The 21,009-nt window shown below is 36.9% G+C and overlaps 1 protein-coding gene across 1 annotated transcript; it reads right to left on the minus strand.

The window, feature by feature from the left end:
- Positions 1-8,479: 8,479 nt before the first annotated feature.
- LPAR4 (lysophosphatidic acid receptor 4) lies at positions 8,480-20,372 on the minus strand. The gene is made up of 2 exons (XM_023763660.1): positions 20,073-20,372; positions 8,480-9,700 (listed from the first exon to the last, which is right to left on the minus strand). The coding sequence occupies exon 2, from the start codon at positions 9,622-9,624 to the stop codon at positions 8,512-8,514; it is 1,113 nt and encodes a 370-aa protein (XP_023619428.1). The 5' UTR covers positions 9,625-9,700; positions 20,073-20,372; the 3' UTR covers positions 8,480-8,511.
- Between the last annotated feature and the right edge of the window lie 637 nt (positions 20,373-21,009).

A 21,009-nucleotide genomic window follows, 5' to 3' on the forward strand; every position in this document is an offset into this window, starting at 1 on the left:
TCCAACTGGCCACTGTTCATTTGCACCCCTCCCTCAAACCCAGCCATCCCAGTTCCTCTGAGGTTAGCTGACCAGCAGCTGAGAATAGACCTTTTCTCTATGAATGCATAATTGGTCATTGATGAATAAACAGGCACTCACTCAGTCTACCTGATCTAGGAAAAAAATTCTGAATATCCTCCCAGATGTCCATGTCGGTCAACACAATCCCCATATAATTTATAATGTATTAAATATCAAAAATAATGGATTTTTTCAGTTAGTATTTTGGCAGATGATGATAGCAGTACATTTTATTTGAGAAGCCAGCAAGACTTCTCTCAGTAAATATGCAAACAGAAAACTGTGAGCATTGGCCTCAGATCCTCCTTGAAAAAGGCTACCATTATACTCTGTTACAGTTAAGCTATGTATGCACCTCCTGGATGGCATCCAATTACATAGCAGTTTCCCGCCCCCCCCCCCTTTTTTTTGTAAAAACATGTTCTCTCAAATGCTAGAGAGTGGTTTCTAATAAAGAAATTGACTGAAAATCAACCAAGGGAGTGTGTGCTGAAAATAATGGGAGATTTTTTTTAATCACCAGTAACAAGATATACTTTTCTGCAGTCAACTTTATGTGCTGTGTGACATGCCATATGGACTGAAGGTTCCGCTCTAATGTATAACTCAGAAGTGCCAGCAAGTGCCAGAAAATACAAATTAGATGAGAGGAAACTGAAAAAGGAAAGGTGGAGTTATTTACTTAGGACTTAAATATAGCTTAAGAGTTTTAAACAAGCTCAAGATCTGTCTTCTTTCTTTGAGCTGTTCCTTGAATATTTGGAAAGATATGTGGGAACCCCTACATTCTGGGAAAAAAAACCTGAGAAGTAAAAAAAAAGTTAGGATAATGAAAGTAGCCTCTTTTGGAAATTAGGTATGTACTTTGCCAATTATACTCTAAAATAAAAATGTTTTGCTGTTCAATGTTCAGGTTCTGATGACAATTAGCATAAAGCAATTAGAAAATATATTACACATGGGGGAAAATGTTCAAAGGATAAATCAAGATTCAGTAGAGTATAAAAAATAGCCTTAAAGTCATACAAACCTGGTTGCTCATCCCAGATCTACCACTTTGATTCATTCAACTGTTATTACTTGAGAATCTACAATATACTAGATATTATACTGAAAAAAATACCATGACTGCTACCCTCATGGAACTTAGATTTTATGGAAAGTAATGCATACAGACACGGAACAAATTAAAAAGAATAATATGAAGAGGGCTCTGAAGAAAATTACAGTATGGTAAAGACATAAGAGTAACTGCATACCTTCTGTAGATTGGATGATTAGGGAAGAACCTGAATAATGAGAAGAAGCCAGCCACATGAAGACATAGTAGAAAAGAGAACAGCAAAGGCAAAGACCCTGAGACAAGAATAGCTTCACTTAAAAAAAAAAAGAACAGAAAGACCAACGCACCTGGATTTCGAGTATGAAAGAGAGAGTAGTAAGAGATGAGGTTGGGCAATAGATAAGGGCCTGATCTTGGGTTTCATAAAGACTCACTTACTATGAGACTTTGGACAACTTACTTAACTCTTTGTGTCTCTGTTCCTTTATTTATAAGAGACATAATAAGAGTACCTACTTCATAAGATTGTTGTAAAGATTAAAAGAGAGAGATACTTTAACTGGAGAACATTATGTTAAATGAAATAAGCCAATCAGTGAAAGAAAAATACTACATGATCTCGCTCATTTATGGATAATAAAGAACATTATAACCTGATGAACAAAAAGGTAGATACAGAGGCAGAGAAGCATCAAACAGACTGTCAAATTACAGCAGGAAGGCTGGGGAGGAGTGGGGGAGGAGGAGGTAAGAGATCAACCGAAGGACTTGTATGCATGCATATAAGCATAACCAATGGATGCAAGACACTGGGGGGGGGGGGCGTGAGGGCATGTGCCGGGGTGGGGGGTGGTAAAGGAGGCCAGGGGAAGGTCAATGGGGGGAAAAAAGGAGACATATGTACTACTATTTGGAATACTTTAAACAATAAAATAAAGTTTAAAAATAATAAAGTAAAAGAGATACTTTATGCAAAGCACAATCCCTATTGGATATTTCCAAAGAAACAGAAGGATCTCTTATCCACAAAGCCTTCCTCTTCTTCCCCATAATGGCTGAAGTTCCACAACTGAAAATGCATCCTTTGGGCTTAAGACTCATAGTCCTGGATAGACAAACCAGTACTGATTAAGAACACAGGCTTTAGTGACATACAGAACTGGGATCAAATCAGTCTGCCACTTATTAGCCCTATGACTATTTTAAGTTTCCTCAGCTTGGTGAGCCTCAGTTTTCTCATCTATATACTGCTATTAGTCATAAAGCCTCACACAGTATTGCTGTGAAAGAATGCACATAAAGTTATTAAAACAGTTTCTAGCACTTTCTTATCCATATCAACATTTTTAAAAAGATGTTTTTATTGATTTCAGAGAGGAAGGGAGAGAGAGATAGAAACATAAATGATGAGAGAGAATCATTGATTGGCTGCTTCCTGCATGCCCCACACTGGGGATCGAGCCCACAACCCAGGCATGTACCCTGACTGGGAATCGAACCGTGATCTCCTGGTTCATAGGTCAATGCTCATCTACTGAGTCACACTGGCCGGGCCATATCAATATTATTAATAAGTATTGTTATTTCTGATTCAGCATTAGTAAGTTTGGAGTTCCAGCCTTAGAACTATTAGGAACCTTAGAGATGACTTAAAAAAACAAAAACTTGTTAGTTTTACTAATAGAGGGACTCAGGCAAAGAGTGAGAGACTTGACCAAGTTCACTCAGTGAATAGGAAAAGCTAGTATGAAAACCAGATTGTGGTTTCCAGCCCAAACCTCTAGTATAGTACTGAGTTAGCATTCAGATCCTTCTTTGGGATCATGTTTTTCTGGGGGTGGAGAGAGAAATAGACAGAGAGACAGAGAGACAGCAAGCAAGCCTCTTACTGCAGGATGACACCTCAGAAGAGAGGAGGCTGAGGCCATGATGTGATCAGCTTTGCTCACTGGAAGTTGCCTAGGCCTGGGTCTCCATTAGCCTTTGTGGTCTCTGTAGTGTGGACAAGAGCATAAATACTTAAAGGCAGATAGACTAAGCACAATAATTGGACAACTCAAAGCTTAAAACTCCTTCAAAAATAAACATTAAAAATGTGATGTTTTACAATCAGAACTTTCTTGCATTTCCTCATATGCATTGATAAGTATAGCATAAACTTTATTTAAGTAATTTTATTTATTTATTTAGACAGAGGCATCCTCCTCTTTTCAATGATGTTTAAAGTTTTAAACCAGTCCTGCTGTGGATCCTGAGATTTAGTTTCAGGTATGTTTTCTCCTTTACATTGACCTATTTTGCTCTATAGCACTAGTTATCATCTGTCATATTAGTTTTTAATTTGCTTAATCATTTGTTTTGGGCTTTACCTGTTCTGACTCCAGAGTAAAACAGAATTTTGTCTCTTGTTACCACCACTGCATCCTTAGTGCCTAGAAGAGGATCTTGCACATAGTTGATGTCCAACAAATTTGTTGAATAAGTGAATAAATAAATTCTGAGTTCCTAAGTATTCCCCTAGTCAAATTATCTATAACAATAAAAGTGTAATATGCTAATTAGGCCAGACATCATCCCTTCTCGGCCTTTTGGCTAAGATCAAGTGTAATTAGAACAGACGTCCTTTCAGACAACCTTCCAGTTGAAGCCAGGGCTGCAAGGGAAGCCCGGGTCCCGGGTGCCAGAGGGAAGCTGGTGCTGGCAGCCGGGGGAAGGAAAGCCTACTCTTGCACAAATCTCATGCATCAGGCCTCTAGTTTCCCAAGAATCACAAATTGCTTTGAACTGGGGTTAGTTCAGAAGTCCCAGGATCCCAAATGAGGAATGTGACCTGGCCTTGGTACCACCAACATGAGTGAGAAAGGTAACAAGCTGAGCAGTTTAGCAATGGAAGGAGTGAGGGCTCTTTGTAACAAGCTTCTCATCTATATGGCTGGAGCTCCTCCATGATAAGTAGGAAAAAAAACCTAGTTGTCATGGCCACACAAGTCTCCCCAGTCTCAGAGCCTGTCTGGGTTTCCTCACAGACCTTATACTGGCTCTGTTCCTCTATGTTCTATGATTCAGTGCTTCTGTGGATGTTTGCGAGAGAAGAGTTCATTGAGATACTCAGAGAGGGAAAGAAGCAAAGCAGTGGGAAATACATAGGTCTTTAAAAACCTGAATATAGAGGAAATTTTTACTCAGTAGATGGCTTTATTTTCCTTATTGAAACAAAATGCTTTCTATTTTAAGAACCATTTCACTAAATCCACAAGAACTAGGAGATATTTGGGCAAAAGAATTCAAGACTATATGAAATGAGAATACAGGTTCTCGGTCACCATGGCCAGTTTTGGAAAAGAGGGCTGTCTGGAGAAAGGAAGTGTAGGCTATGGACTCATGCAGGGTAATGGTAAGAGAGCAGAACAAGAGAGTTGCAGTACAGAGGCTTTACCAGGATGTGAGGCAGGTTGAGGCTCAAGAGATGATTTATGATGCACTAGAACAGTCATCTCTCCCCATCCTAACCCTGCTTCAGTCAATTGAATTAACTAGAATTTACTCCTTTTCTAAGATGTAAACACCAATGGAGGGATTAAAAGCAATGAGTAGATGGATCAATCATTCACACCTTAGTGTAAATCTATTCAACCTGTCACTGCCTTGACAGAGGTTTGTGTATTTTTTGGGCCATTGAGAAGCAATATCTCTGCAGGAGATAGTGATGTGGGAAAGGGCTGCAGGAAAGAGAAAGTTTGGGAAACCATAGCAAATATAAGGTGCAGGAATCTGGGGGTGGAGTCAGAAGTGGAAGGAGGTCAGGAGGGATGTGAAACAAATGGCAACTGTCTCCTTTTGTTTGTGGTTTTTGTTTTATTTTGTTTTGTTTTTGAGGACCTGGCCTAGAAGGTCACTAATGACAAAGTTCCTATAATTTTAAACATTGCCTAGGACTGATCATCCTTGCCATGTCAGAAAAAAAGCAGCATTTGCTATCTAATGGAAAACCAATACGCAATGTGATTTAAGAGATGCTAATATTGCTTTCCCTGGGAGTTAGAAGGCATGGGAACAATAACCAGGAATTCCCTGTGCTGCCACCCTGGGACCACCACCTGTTCTAGTTATTGACCAGTCAGCCACCTAGCTCCTAAAGCATCTCATTGTTATCAGATAGTCTATTTGCTCTAACATTCCTCAGGCCTCCCAGTTGTCCTATGATATTTTATCAAATCCAAGAAATCAGATTCAAAAGTCAGCTTTTCAAGAAACTCCAAATATATCAAAACCAAGTCAGAAAAATCAGAGAAAGTGGTATTTAGCCTTTCAGCTTGATTGCTGAAAAGTCACCCAGGGATTTTTCACTTGCAATTCTGCATTTTTCTCCAGACAGCCTCAACAAAAGTATAGGAATTGATTTGTGATCAAATATACTTTAAAAAGTCCTTTCTTAAACAATGAAGGAAAGATAATGGAAAGAAGCCTCTGGGTGCCCACAAATGAAGACACAGTTGAATAAGTTCAACCGCTAGACCAAAGTATAACTGATAGATAATCCAAATGTATTTTATTACATTTAATAAGCAATTAAAATCCAAATTGCAATTATAACTGATTGATTGCTTTTTTAAAAAATGTAAAATAAAAATAAAAGTCAATTTTACATTTAGTTACACATTAAATTTTATTGATTACGTTGCTCATATGACAAATGTTTTATTATTCCAAGTTATATTAACTATAAAATGGAAATTAATAAAAATAAATTGAAATATGGAAAATTAAACAAAACTAAATATGAAAATTACAAAATAGGTTTACTGTTATATTTTACATCAACTTGATTAACATATCCCATTAAATGTTTTGGTATCATCACCCTACAGTTTCATAATTTTGAGAGCCAAAGGCATAAACAAAAGTTCACATATAATTTATACTTACAAGAAACTGAAAAGAAAAAACACCAGAAAAAAAACACAAAAAGAATATTCATATTGTGATTACTAATTTGATCTTAAAATATAACCTAACAACTGAGCTTAACCTAACTTAACCTAATTGACTCTAACTGAACCTAATGTCATATATTCTATCTATTACCTGCTTTCACAAGACAATATAATGCATTATTATTTTTAGGACTTTAGATAATGAGGAAAAAGTAATGAGATTTTGGAGAATTCATTTTTATTACTGTTCCATTATTTTAGCATTTATTTTTCTATTAGTTCCTAATCCATGAACAGCTTTAGCAGTTTTTAAAGTTATATAATTCTTAGAAATGTGTACTTAAAATCTTAGTATGTTTAAATCTATGCACAATCAGAAAGGGAAACAAAGGATAAGGAGAGATTTAAAAATTTGCTTATTTCTTTAAAAATTTTACTTTTTGGTTATTGTTTTATGGTTTTTAATATTTTAATCACTTTCTGGCACAAGTTAAGCAGCTAATGTGCCTTGTTACCGGCAGCCTTAACATTTTAAAATTGCTATTATCATCCAGGTATTTTAAAAATTGATTAATGTCCATTTTAAGAATATTTATTTTTTGCAGTATTTTAAGTTTGTGTGTGTGTGTGTGTGTAGTTTATATCTGGGGTATTTATTTCCATTGCTCCTAGCATAAGCACAATATATCATCTTTCAAGCTATATTGTGCTCAGAAGTTTTCTTTACAAGTCTTAATATTCTTAAATTTACAGTTCATCCAATAAATGGTAGAGTTTTTAAGGGTTTTCTTGTTACTTTTGCTGTTTTAGTGAGTTACAAAAAATGTTTCCTCTTTTTTTTTAAATACTGACTTTAATTGCTCCTGAACTGGGTGCCTAGCTGCATTTTGATGCAAAGCATCATATTAAAGTTATAGCATTTGACAAGTTTTGCTAACGCTAAAAAAAAACAAACAAAAAAAACCAAGCTCTAAATTATTTGTGCTTTTCCCCCTTTGTTTGGGGTTGTTTTGTTTTTTTTATTTTTTCAGATTCACTCTTCACTTGGTCACAAATTCAGAATTCTACCCAGCAGAAGAGTTTGGCCATTACTTTTGGTTATAGTACTTAGACCTGACTTATAATTATTGAACAAATCAGCATATATATATATATATATATATATATATATATATATATATGGTACTCCAAATTTCATACAAATTTTAAATTTAAAGATCCTCAACAAATAAATAAAACATTGATGCAAGTATTAGAAATATGTTTTGCTGTTCTTATTGTTTTATAATTTTTCTGTTTTCTTGTTTGTATTGGTTTGGTTTAGTTAATATATTTTATTCAATATGCTCCCAACCTGGGCACAAATTCAGCAGGTCTGACTTCACTATGTTCCAAAATTTGGGGGGGAAAAAGCAATTTAAAGTTACAAATCTCTCCTACCCACCCATCCCCTAAATTATTAATGCGAATTTTAAGAAAGCTTTTTGTTGGTTTTATTGTTTTATTTGTTATTATTACTTTGTTATTTTTTTCCAATTTGCTCCAACATAGACACAAATGAAACAGCTTTCTGGCTGCACTGTGCTCCAAAATTTCATATGGAGAATATTTTATAGAAACCAGTCCCTCAAACGTAATATTAGAAATTGGAAATTCAAAGAAAAAAATATTGGTGTTACTTAGATTTTTAATGGACATTTGTTGTTTTATATGATTTTCCATTGTATACCTGACTTGGGCACATATTTATCAGCTTTCTGGATTTGAAGTTTCATATGAAATTCTTAATGTAGTAAAAAAAAAAAAAATTAAAAAAATCAACACTGTTGGTGACTGAAAATGTGTAAATCCAGTTAATTTTCTGTTTCTTCCCATCCATGCTCATGCAAACACAATTTATGTTTCTGCTTTCAACATATATAAATAAATTTGCCAGCCCTTTTAAATTGGATACATTTCTTATTAATTATTTTAGGCTAAAATATGTTCTTGTGCCAAAATAAACTTGATGGAAATTCAAAGAAAAACAATTCAAACAAAAATATATCAGTAGTAACACAAAATGTCTGTTTTAAATAATCCCTGAATTTGTTCTATATTTATAGGCCCAATCTAATTACCAAATATTTTCAGGAGTATGTTTTTAAAAGTTTGAAAGTAATACCCATATCACTAAAGTCAAGTCCACTTGCCAGTTACATAATGAGATATAATAAAATTTCAACCCAGCAGAAGAGTTTGGCAATTACTTTTGGTTGTAGTAATTAGACCTGACCTATAATTATTGAACAAATCAGAATATATACAGTAAATGCTCAAATAAATGTATTTGGCTGTATTTAGTACATTAATCTATTCTCAGTATCATTAGCTTCAAATCTTTCATCTTATTCATAACAGGAAAATAATCATAGGAGAAATCATATTTGGATCTAAAGACAATTCTCGTACCTAGAAGGTGGATTCTAGCATTAACTCACCACCATTATTTGTTGTTTGATCACTGACTTCCTCTTGAATAGCTGGAAGGGAAGGCTTTGTGGTTAGAGGTATTTCAGTCTTAAACATGGACTCCATCCTGATATGGGTATTTATGTAGAAGGACTTCTGAAAGGACTCAAGGGTGAAGTAATAGATGAAAGGGTCAAAGCAACAGTTAAGAGTTGCAAGGCACAAGGTGATTGGGTACATAATTTTAGCAAATCTTTCCAAAAAGCAATTGGTAATGGCTTGAGAGCGCACCAGGGCATACAGGAAGAGAACAGAATTGTAGGGTACAAAACAGACCACAAAGATTGCCATATGCACTGTGATCATCTTCAGCACTTTTTTCTTATTGGTCCCAATTTGAGACAGTGTAGCAGGCTTGCGGAGGGTTCTCAGCACCACAGAAGAGCAAGAGACATTCAATATCAGAGGAATGATGAAGCCAACCACTTCAATAAATATGGTGATCTTGGACAAATAAGTCTTCCAAACACGTTTGGAGAAGCCCTCAAAGCAGGTGGTGGTTGTATTGTTGACATTAGTGGTTGAGAACAAGGAGGCTGAAATACCACCACTGAGGACCAGGATCCAGACTCCAGCACACACAATGGCAGAATTCCTCCTGGTCCTAATGGTACGAGATCTGAAGGGATAGACAATGGCCAGGAAACGATCCACGCTAATACAGGTGAGGAAGAGCATGCTCCCATAGATGTTGGTAAGGAATGCAGTCCCAGAGATCTTGCAGAGAGTGTCACCAAAAGGCCAGTGGCGATTGAAATTGTAAAATATTTTGAAAGGTAGAGTGCAGACAAAGAGCAAATCAGAGAGGGCCAGATTGGTGATAAAAATAGCTGTCTCACTTCTCATTTTCATGCGGAAGCAGAAGACAAACAGAGAGGCACTGTTGGTTATCAGACCCAGGATGAATACAACACTGTAGACAGCACCATTCAGATTATACTTGAAGGAATCATCAACAATACAAGTATTATTGGCAGTAGCATTGCCCAACCTGGGTCTGAGGCTTGAATTTAAAACTTGGAATTGGAAGTCAATGAATCTTCCGTCACCCATGGATTTATTTCAGGAGGCCTGCTGGCTGCAGGGTTCACCACTCTCACACTAGGGACTGGTAGAAAATGTTTTCCTCCTATGGGAGACAAGATGTTATGAATCATCAAATCTGCCTTCCATCCATTATTTCTATGGAGTAAAAGATATTCTGTCTACTGAGATTAGAAATAACATTCAATTTGGTTTGACAAGTTCCTTTTGAGCACCTACCATATGTTAAAAAGTATTCTAAGAGTACATTGCAGGAGTGGAAGGGATCATATTGAATACAATAAGTGGAGTACTGTAGCATTGCAATGAACAGGAATGAGATGTTGTGGTTACATGATAGAAAGAGCTATGGGGGGAGGGGCTCTAGGAGGGGGAGGAGAGACTCTGATAGTTAAAACAACACTAATACTTTGAAATTTATATGGCACTTTTTATCTTTCAAAAGCATGTTTTGCCTTAGCCGGCTTGGCTCAGTGGATAGAGCATCAGCCTGCGGACTGAAGGGTCCCAGGTTTGATTCCAGCCAAGGGCACATGCCTGGGTTGCGGCTTGATCCCCAGTGGGAAGTGTGCAGGAGGCAGCCAATCAATGATTCTCTCTCATCATTGATGTTTCTATCTCTCTCTCCTCTCTTCCTCTCTGAAATCAAGAAATATATATATATGTGTGTGTGTGTGTGTGTGTGTGTGTGTGTGTGTGTGTGTGTGTGTGTGTTTTATTTGATTCCCACAAGAACACCATAAGGTACATAAGACAAGAAATGTTCACCATATCACAGAAGCAGAAACTGAGGCCTATGTAATTTAGAATTACAGTAATGTCACAATTGGAAAAATGTACAAATGATATAGTCAAAACCAGAATTGAGGTTTTTTTAATTCCTAACCAAATGATTAAGCTACTCTAAATGGTATTGTCTACTCTCCAATATTGCTAAACTTCATTGTATGAGTATTAGGTCTGTTGCACAAGGTCTGTTACACAGGTGGATATGGGACCTCCAGGACATGCTCTTAAAATAGTTGAGACTAAATTCCTGAATTAAACTGTTGATTCATGTTTTTCTTCTAAAACATGAGTTCTGAGAGCAGGGATCCCTGTTAATTAAAGCTTCTAGCTAAAAAATTCTTTACTGTATCACATTATCTTTCTAGAGAGATAATTCACATAATGATATCAGCATTTGCCTCCTGCAGATTGTAACCCCCTTTCCAAACTTCTCTCATGCTAAACCCTAAGCCTAGGACAAGCATGTCAAACTCAAAGGCTAACATGGGCCAAATAAACAAGGTTTAAGTTTATGTGGGCTGCAAAAAAACAAAAGCTTCAATTTTCATAGAAACATAGGTTTATTTTGATAAAGACATGCTGAATACAAAGGGCTGAAATAAATGAGTGATCGTTAACATAAAATAATAGAACATTTTAATAAAAATTAATATTTTTTCTTGAATATTAACTTACCAGACACTGAATAACTGCACAAATTAATATGCGTAACACAAATAAACCTGTTTTTCTTGTTCTCCAAAAGTGAAATATTTCCTGTTGCACACACCAAACAAGTCAGTACAAGACTAATGACAAGGAAACTGGCTGCTAAAATATTCGCTGCTAGTATTAGTGGAAAGAAATGATGCGCCTGCGCATAAGGCACGTAAGGCGCATAAGGGAAATGAATGCAACATGATTATAGTAATCAGTCATTAGCGAACGTTGTAGTTCATCTATATATATATATATATATATATATATATGGCTAAGTAACCGTCGGACTGCCACCCGGCCAGTAGGTATGACACGCATTGACCACCAGGGGTCAGAAGCTCAACGCAGGAGCTGCTGAGCAACAGCAACTTTGCAGAGTGCACTCTCGCACTCCAAGACCCTCGGGGGATGTCAGACAGTCGGTTTCGGCCAATCCCTGCAGGCCAGGCTGAGGAACCCCACCTGCGGGAGGGACCCCACTCATTCCGCAGACACCCTTCAAGCCCCAGTGCCACCTTAGGTGCCGCCAGCTGAGGAGGGACCACAGGAGGTTGGCTCCAGGGCATGTCTGGACTGTCTCACCCAGTCCAGCCCCACCGGCCACCTTCTAATTAATTTCCTTTCAATGTGCACAAATCCGTGCACCAGGCCTCTAGTTATTAATAATTATGTATAACTGAATACTATAAAAATTAAGTTATGAAATTTTTATTAAAACATTTCTTACATATTGACTGGGCCACAAAGATATTCGTTGTGGGTCAGGAGTTTGACATGCTTGGCCTGAGATGTCCTCCTTCTCTCTCTCCCACTGCCCATTCCATCACTTATTTTCATGCCTTCAGCTCCTAATATGGCCCTGGTCAATAAAGCCTTTTCTGGTGAACACAAGTGAAATGTATTCTCACCTAGCTAGTTATATGCCCTCTGCTTGCCACCACTTGTACATGTGGTAGCCACTAACTTAATCATCTCTGTTGGGTAACTAGGCCAACATTGTTCAAAGGTACATACAGAAATCTTACTAACCAATTAGATTAACAGCTGCCATTGGACAAAAACTGTCTTTCGAATGTTCTGTAATACACTATAGACAAGTAGCTGCTGAATGTTTTCAATGAAGAGGATATGGGATAAAAGTGCTCTTTGTCCCCTGATATAGCCAGTAATGGGTTTTTACATAATTATATTTTAAAATGTGAAAGGCATTTCTTTGAAGTGATTCCTACTTATGTCACTTTTTCCTCCCAACTCCCAGGGAACAGGTCAAAGACACTTTCTATATAACAAAGAAGGGAGTGGAGGAGGAAATCTGCCAGCATTATAGAGGCCTGAAATCACCTCAGTGTTTGGCTTGAGGAAAAAAGAAATTCACTCACTACAGTGCCTATAGGGAAAGATGATCTTGAAAAATCCAGGATGCAAAGAGTTGTTATTTTCAATAGCTAAAGTTTTCAAATTAATATTGGAATCTGGCTATTCCTGAATTCTTGTTTAACAAATCTTTATGAAGTGCTTCTCCTGAGCCTAACACAGCACTAAGATCATATTCCTTCTTGACCATTTTATCTCATAAGCCCAGCTCAAATTTGCTAGAGGCAACTTTGATATATAGAAGCAGGAACCTAGGCCAAACAAGGTCCAAGATAGGAAAAAAAGGCAGATGAGAAAGAAGTAAATATAGGTGGGGAGAGCAGAATAGGAGATGGGAAAGGAAGTAGCAGAGAAAAAAAAAACAGGAAAATTGAGAGAAAGAGAAGAAAGGGTGAAATAAAAATGATGTTGCTGGGGAGAGGTCAGTGCTGTAATCTAACTTGTATCTAGGGCCTTGGGAGGTATTTCTATTTCACAATTACTCCAATCCTATCCTCTGTATCTTGCTTCATCTCAAACATTTCAATTTTATCAGGAAGAAGTATAATATGCAATAACTCTGCTTAAGGCCACTGAAACTGATTGAAAAAATACAGGAATAGACTAGTCAATGGATTTCATACTTTACTTTGGGAGCTGTAGACCCAAGTTACTGCAGATTGTTTCACCAATGGGATGGCAGAAACAAAAAGAGAATGGTGAACGTGTCAACTGCTTAAACCACTTTACATCCTTTTTTTTAATATATTTTATTGATTTTTTACAGAGAGGAAGGGAGAGGGATAGAGAGTTAGAAACATCGATGAGAGAGAAACATCAATCAGCTGCCTCCTGCACACCCCCTATTGGGGATGTGCCCGCAACCAAGGTACATGCCCCTGAGCGGAATCGAACCTGGGACCCTTGAGTCCGCAGGCCGATGCTCTATCCACTGAGCCAAACTGATCAGGGCTTACATCCTATTTTTAACACCCCAAATCACTATCCATTACTCTAGAGGTCTTTTTTAATTGTTGAAAGAAATCAAAATCTAACATAGTTGCACAATCTAAAATAAATACGGGACTGCAAAACCCAACATTAAAGTCAAGCTTCATTTGCTATTATTTGCTTGTACCTGCCTTCTATAAGTACTGACAATAAGTTTATTTTATTTGGAAAATGTTTTCATAATAGAAGTCTTTTTACCCGTCCCCAGAGTTCCTCCAGTCTGCCCAATAGTGAGCCATTTACACAGCATGCTTCTAGCTCTCTGATTATGTATTATTTTGTACTGCCCAAAATGGTGTGTTTGAAATAGGTGAGCTCTGTCTCCCCAGTTTTCCATCCAGTTTTATGTCTCCCAGAACGTATGCATTATACCCACAGCATGCAGTCTGCAAATACTTAATATGTCTACTTTGCTGCTTTGAGTAACCAAATATTGTGGAGAGAAAGGACCACAAACAAGAAAGCATTTAGTCTCAATCCTGAAGAGAGGGCATGGGAAACTGCCACTAAGGCCCTATTCATAGCTTTCCCTTGTTTAAACACACAGCACCTTTGCTGTCTAGCAGTGAAGGTGTGGTGATGGGACTTAACACAGCATTGGAAGCAAGGAGTTCTATTTCCGACTCAGACACTGGTTTACTCTGTAACTTAGCTATACAGTTTCTCTTCCCTGTATAAACATACCTCTGAGCCTCACAGCTGATGTTAGGAAGATTGAACAGGGCTTATGAAGAGGTTTATGTGCTTGCCAGTATTCAGGTCTAACCACAAATAAACATTATATAAGCTTTTATCTTTCTCCCTCCCCTGACACAACTGGACACCTATGACTGTCTTTCTTGCTGAACTACATATTTGCAACACATCATTCTCCTAACACCATGTATACCTTATATCTCAGAGAGCCTCTCTTGAGTTTCAACCTTAACAACACAATTTTCTCATAATAGGACAATCCAGGATGGTGCTCCAAAGGAATATCTCCCACTGAGCTATGGTTTAAAAAAACCAGAGAGGTATTTGGCTCTTAAGCTGATTCTGAAGGAGAATCAACAGCATTCAAGAAACAATTTCTCTTTTTGGACTGGCTTCCTTTCTTTTCACAAAAAAAAAAACAGCAGTGTTTTTAACCACTAGATTTTCCTAAATGGATAACATATTGTGCACTGAATGGAGGCAAAGGGCCAACTCTTGAGCTTCAGATGAGATCAAGAAAAAAAAAAATAGGCTGACGCAGTTAATTACATCTTCCACTGCAAGTAGCATTAGACTATTGTCTTGTGAAGACCATTGTAGCCAATTATTCCAACAATTAATCACCTAGAGGGGTCAGAATACTGGGTGGATGCATTTTCATTGACAATGGGCAGGAAGTAGGTCACCTGGAGGTTGACCAAAGAGAAATCTGACCCCCAATGAATTTTTAACTCTGACCTACACATATGGAGCCAATTCGGACAGTTCATACTAGTGTTCACAATTTTTTTCTTTTTATAAACATTTCTAATGTTAATGAAATATACCATGTTTGGAATCTTTGGGGCTCTTGGAGGAAGTAGAGTTAGACTTTTGGCCCTATTAAAATACATACCTAAATCATTCCACTTTACTAATGCTAAACTTTCAGATGATATGTTAAAAACAAAGCTCTAAATTCTGACATATGCCCAGTAGCCTAGAAAGGCTGGCTTGCTTTTGTTCCCTACAGAAGAGAGTCCAGAGGAAAATAAAGCCTTGAAGACAAAGTATACTCCAATTCTCTTGCTTTTCTCCCTTTTTCATGAGCTCAGGGTCAGATCAGAGTGCTTCTGATCCCCAGAGCATTTCCTCTTTCTACTCTGGTTGAAGCTTAGGAACATTGACACAATGGTTTTCAGAGGAAGCTGAAACCTATTGTGTCCTGGCCTATAAATATCTAGCAGTGAGGTAAATGAAAAAATACAAAAATGTTGCAAAAAATACAAATCAAAACCATCATGTGGGGGGATGAGAAGAGATAAACCAAAGAACTCATATACTTATATGCATAGCCCATGGACACAGGCAATAGGGTAGTGAAGACCTGGGGGATGGGTAGGGGCTAGGAGGAGGGGGGAAAGAGGGGGAAATGGGAGATATCTGTAATACTATCAACAATAATAATACATTTTAAAATGAAAAAAAAGAAAATTAAAAACAAAACAAAACATCATGCTGGAGTAACAGGGCATATGTACATACTGTTGTTCCTCAGATGAGTGACTACTAACAGATAAGACTTCTTAACGAAATCTTCTAGACCAGTGGTCGGCAAACTCATTAGTCAACAGAGCCAAATATCAACAGTACAACGATTGAAATTTCTTTTGAGAGCTAATTTTTTTAAACTTAAACTATATAGGTAGGTACATTGTTATTAACTTAATTAGGGTGCTCCTAAGGCTTAGGAAGAGCCACACTCAAGGGGCCAAAGAGCCACATGTGGCTCGCGAGCCGCAGTGTGCCGACCACGGTTCTAGACCAAGTCAGAAGGACAGGTCACAATCATACCCATGGTTCCAACTGATGTAACTATGCATTAGTTGATGTTTCATAATAGTTTTCAAAACATAACCCAGCCTTTTGACATATGGAGGAAACCATAGGTAGATATTTCACTCCAGAACTGAGCTGGGAAATTGATCTGTATGAGGTCTCATTTCAAACAAGCCTCCCCATGTGTGTCAATTGTTTAGATTGATATGCCTTGTTTATTTTTTATTTTTTATTGAATTTATTGGGATTACATTGGCAATACAATCTTATAGGTTTCAAGTGTACAATTCCATAATACATAAACTGTATATTTACCATCCAAAGTGTAGTCTCCTTCCATCACCATTTATACCCCATTTACTCTCTTCTACCTGCCCCCATTCCCTTTTCTTTCTGGTAATTACCTTATTGCTATCTGTGTCTCTGAGGTTTTTTTTCTCTCATAGAACAGACTGACATCCTTGTTTATTTTTGATTAAAGAATCAGTTAGCAATTTGCATACCAGTTTATCTGATATTCTTGGATACTGATCCTGATAATATGAATAAAAACCATGTTGCCCATCTATAAAGATATATACCAGTGGCATAGAGGGCTTAAAACCAAAGAATCAATATTCATCTACACCAAAATTGCCTGGACTACAATAAACAATCACAAATCTTCGTGGATTTTGATATTATATAATCTATCATAAATTGGAAGTATTGGTTACAAAACTAATTGAAGAATTATGAAGAAAGCTATTATCAGGAGATTGGTACTCACCGCATTAGTTCAAACCAAATTCTGGCACCAACTTTATCTGAGACTTGGGTGATCAAATAACTTTCTGGAGGCACTGTGGTTAGGAATTTCCTCCAATGGATGCTGTGAAATACAATTAGTCACAATAGTGTGACATCAAAAGACTTTTCAATAAAATGTATGTCAAGATCATAGGGCAAAAAAGGATTAAATGATACAAATCAAACTAAATGAGAGCCAACATATTTTAAAATGGTATCTGAATGTTTTGCATTTCATTATTACATAATATCAGATCACATTTTATTTTCCAAACCTGCTACTATTGTGCCATACTTTATTGGTTGTATTGATAAGCAAAACGTCCATGAGTCTGTGTAACCTATAATTGTTTAAAGATAACTAATGGCAAAAGGCATAAAAATACTTCCTCCACTTCCCTAAGGTAATATACTGAATTAAAAATAACTGAACAGAGGAGGGGTTTTTTTGGCCTGAAGTTATGTTGGCTCTTTGTTCTTTCTTTTTTTTTTTCTTTTCTTTTCCCCTGGCAACAACTGTTACTATTTGGCAAGAGCCTTGATAAGGGAAGAGGAAAGAAGACTGGAACAACAGGTGGAGACCCTATTGGCATGTTTCCAACCTGCACTCCTACCCCAGTTAAATTTATTTCTCCCTTAACTATAGTGATATGAACAAGGTTTCAAGTTCTGGGCATTAGCACACTGACAATCACTGCTGCCTCTACTAGGATGGACTAGGCCTAACCAATACAGCACGTCTATAACATCTTCAAATCACAACTCTGCACAAAATAGTTGTATAGAACCAGAAATAGTTGGCAATAAAATTCTTACAAGTAGCACCTACATTTGAATCCTACTCATTTACTGCTTAGAAAGTAGAGGCATCTGTTAGTGCCAAACTTATACTATTGTCACATCTCACCACCTTCTAAACAAAGGTGGCCTAAACAAAGCAGACTGTTAAATAATACTCCAACTCTCTTGAAATAATTTTTTCTAATCTAAGAGAACTGAAATAAAAATAGTAAAGTCATTAGACAATTTAAAATATATTTGAGATCACCTTAATATTGAGAATTGATTTTCGCACTCCTCCAGAGAGCAGTATTCCTGGAATGAAATGAATATTATTTTACTGGCTTATGAAGACAGAAACATTAACATTTCTTTTTTTATAGCTTTCAAAATTGATACACATTATTTAAAAAAAATTCTTTTTATTTGGAATCCAAGCAAACTTGGAATTTCAAATACCCAGAAGTTTTCATATTTGTTATTAATTCAATAAAACCACATCCAGCCCCATCACTAGCTAACTGTGTGAGAGCAAGTCACAATCCCTTTTTGGACCTCAGTTTATTTTCTTCTATCTTTTGCCTTAGTTGATAGCAACTTTCAACTGGTGCTATGGCATGGCCTCACTGACCTCTTTAGTCAGTTGTTTTCACCTGCTCCCATTTGTCATTGCAAAAAAAAAATTTAATCCCTCAAAGTGTGAAGTAAGGGGAATTCATTTTTGTTAGACTTAATGAAATTATTCCTAGATTTATTTTATCTATTTTAATTGAAGTATAATTGGCATACATATTAGTCTTATCTGTACAACATAATAATTTTGATATTCGTATTTATTGCAAAATGAACACCACAGTAAGTCTGTCAACATATATAGTTTAGATACCTTTAATATCAGAAATATTATTAATTAGTTCTAAGTCTTCCTAATGCCCTCGTTTTTCTCATATTCTGTCTTTATGCCCATATCAGTAGGCATATAAGCTTTAACTATCTAAGTTTATTCCTCAACCTTTGCTACCTGTTTTCTGGTCACCTAGTCAATTCTTTCCTCAAAATATAAGGTTATCGAAATACTTCAGAACATAATTAAATAAAATCAATAGAATACTTATCCTCTGTTTTGTTCTGATAAAATTACCTATCTCCTAAAAATAAGGCTGGATTCCCAGTGGTAGGTGACCTCCTATTAAGCTCCCAATTTTCAGTACTAATATTCACAAATACATTATAGGTGTGTGTTTTTTCCTTCCCGGTTAAGGCCATGAGAATACTAATACATGGTGACCTGACCGTACACAGAAAAAAAAAAGGCAACTACACACTTAGGCCCTGACCACACCACAGCAAGGGCAATAACTGTCACTGCATTTTTTCTCAAAGGAAATTGAATAAATGAAGCTCTAGCTACTTTTGGCCTAAGTGTTGCTGTTAGGCATCTTCCCAGTCCTCTCTTTAACTTACAGAGAGTACACATTCTGAAAGGATGATCTGATTGTTCCAATGCTGCTTTCATTCGCATCTCTGATTGGCAGGAGATGCTAGACGCCATCAAGTATCAGCTGAACTCATCCTTTATAGCAGGAGTGTAAACTTTTCATCTGTGACAAGGAAAAAGGATTTAAAATCCTGTTGATAGGATATGTTGTTTGGAATTTTGTTCTGAAAAATAAACATGTTTCAAAGCCACTGGATAATTTGGAGCTTCAGTTTTTATTGTCTTCATGTTAGTCAAGGAAAAAGAAAGATGGTGTCATTTAGTAAGGTAGCAAAGTGAATAACCCAAAAAAAAATCTCTTAAATGTTCTAAGATTTGGATTTATCTGGTTTTGTCCATGTTGGAATAATGATGAATTACATTACTATATTTCCTAAAACAAAGTAACTAAAATACAATATTTATCAGTTCAAGATCTTGTAGCTAAATTGTAAAAAATATTCAGGACATGCAAGAAGAGAATGTTAAATGTCATATTATTGCTTTTGTATGAAAAACAGCAATTAATTTAACACATAATAGTAAATTCAATTTATTCCAGAATTAGTTTTTCATTGAAATGTTTCTTCCTTCATAGTCAAGTTCATGAATTATTCAATATAGCAAATGTCACATTCTCCATACATCAATTAAGCATCAAAGCATGCTCCATATAGTTTTCCTAGAAGAAACCTCATAATAGGAGCCACATTAGCTCACAATCACTTGCAAACCAACGAAATATAAAGCTAGCCAAAAGAATTTCTAAGCTCCACTCTGTGTTTACATAAAACAACAGCCTGAAAATCCTGTATCTTTTCCACTGAAACAATATTATTGCCAAAACAAAACAATAGAAATTCTTCCTTTTTTTGTTTTTTTTTTAAACCATTCGACACGACGATCTGTTCAGCACTTCAGAGTTGAAATCTAATTTCTTTCCCCAAACACTCAAAGCAATTCCACTGAAGTCTGTTACGCTGCCTCCACCCACCCCACCCCCAACCACAAACGCCCAAATCAAATCTTTCTCAAAGAGACTTACCCCAAGAAAGAATGTGCTAGATGAGAGAGTGTGCTCAAGCGGGCAGAAAATTAGCTAATAAGCATGTGAACGGGCAACTCGCACTTTAAAAGTGCATATTTTAATCCATTTTTTTTTAAACAGGGAAAGGTTAGCCCAGCCCAAAGTAGCAGACTCTGGGCTGCCACAGCTTCTTACAGCGAACCGCTCATTCTGAAAATGTGAGCTTATTTACATCTATCTCCTTCCCTTTGTTAAGAAATGGCCCTCTTGAATGCAGTAGCCGGCATGCCTTTAACAAACAGGACACAAGAAAAGGCCCAAACTCCCGGCTGAAGCTGAGGGCCGGGGGAACTTCTGGGGGTCTCAATAGGAAATGCTTTTCATTGGATAAGGAGGCACTATTGGGAGCCGAGACCCCGCCCAATCCCCTGTGCTCCCTCATTCCCTTAGTCACCAATCCCTGGACTGAAGTTTTTCCTTAAAGAGCATTGCCCAGGAAAAGTAGTTTTCACAGTCAAGAATTAGCAGCTTAAGTGCTGCTTGGCAATGTAAAAAGTGTCTCTCCTAACCAGTTAATCCACAGAGAAAGCCTGTGTGCCTGTCTTTGCTGCAGGACTGCTACCCCTCCACAATTCTAATGAGGAGGAGGAGGAGACAAACCGCCAAACTTGGAGGAGAGAATTATGAGCAGCCCTTGTTTATTCTAGTTTGTTTAAATAATTACAACAATATGGATAATAATAATTCGGGTTCAGGGAAAGGCAAAAGTGAATGCTACCACAAATACATTCCTATTATATTATGTAGAATTAAACCTCACACTACCACAGAAAAATACAATTCAATATATATTCACTTAAGCCAGTGAAGTGCCCTGAGATGGAGATGGGAAAAGGGAGGATCCCAGAGCTCTAATACCCATCCTCCATGAACTAGGGAGTACTCGGTGGGAAAA

Source organism: Myotis lucifugus, unplaced genomic scaffold (assembly GCF_000147115.1).
Source record: "Myotis lucifugus unplaced genomic scaffold, Myoluc2.0 scaffold_4, whole genome shotgun sequence".
Classification (NCBI taxonomy): Eukaryota; Metazoa; Chordata; class Mammalia; order Chiroptera; family Vespertilionidae; genus Myotis; species Myotis lucifugus.

Bases quoted from the DNA above. Each gene is read 5' to 3' on its own strand.
- LPAR4 (XM_023763660.1), bottom strand. From the start codon at position 9,624: ATGGGTGACGGAAGATTCATTGACTTCCAATTCCAAGTTTTAAATTCA.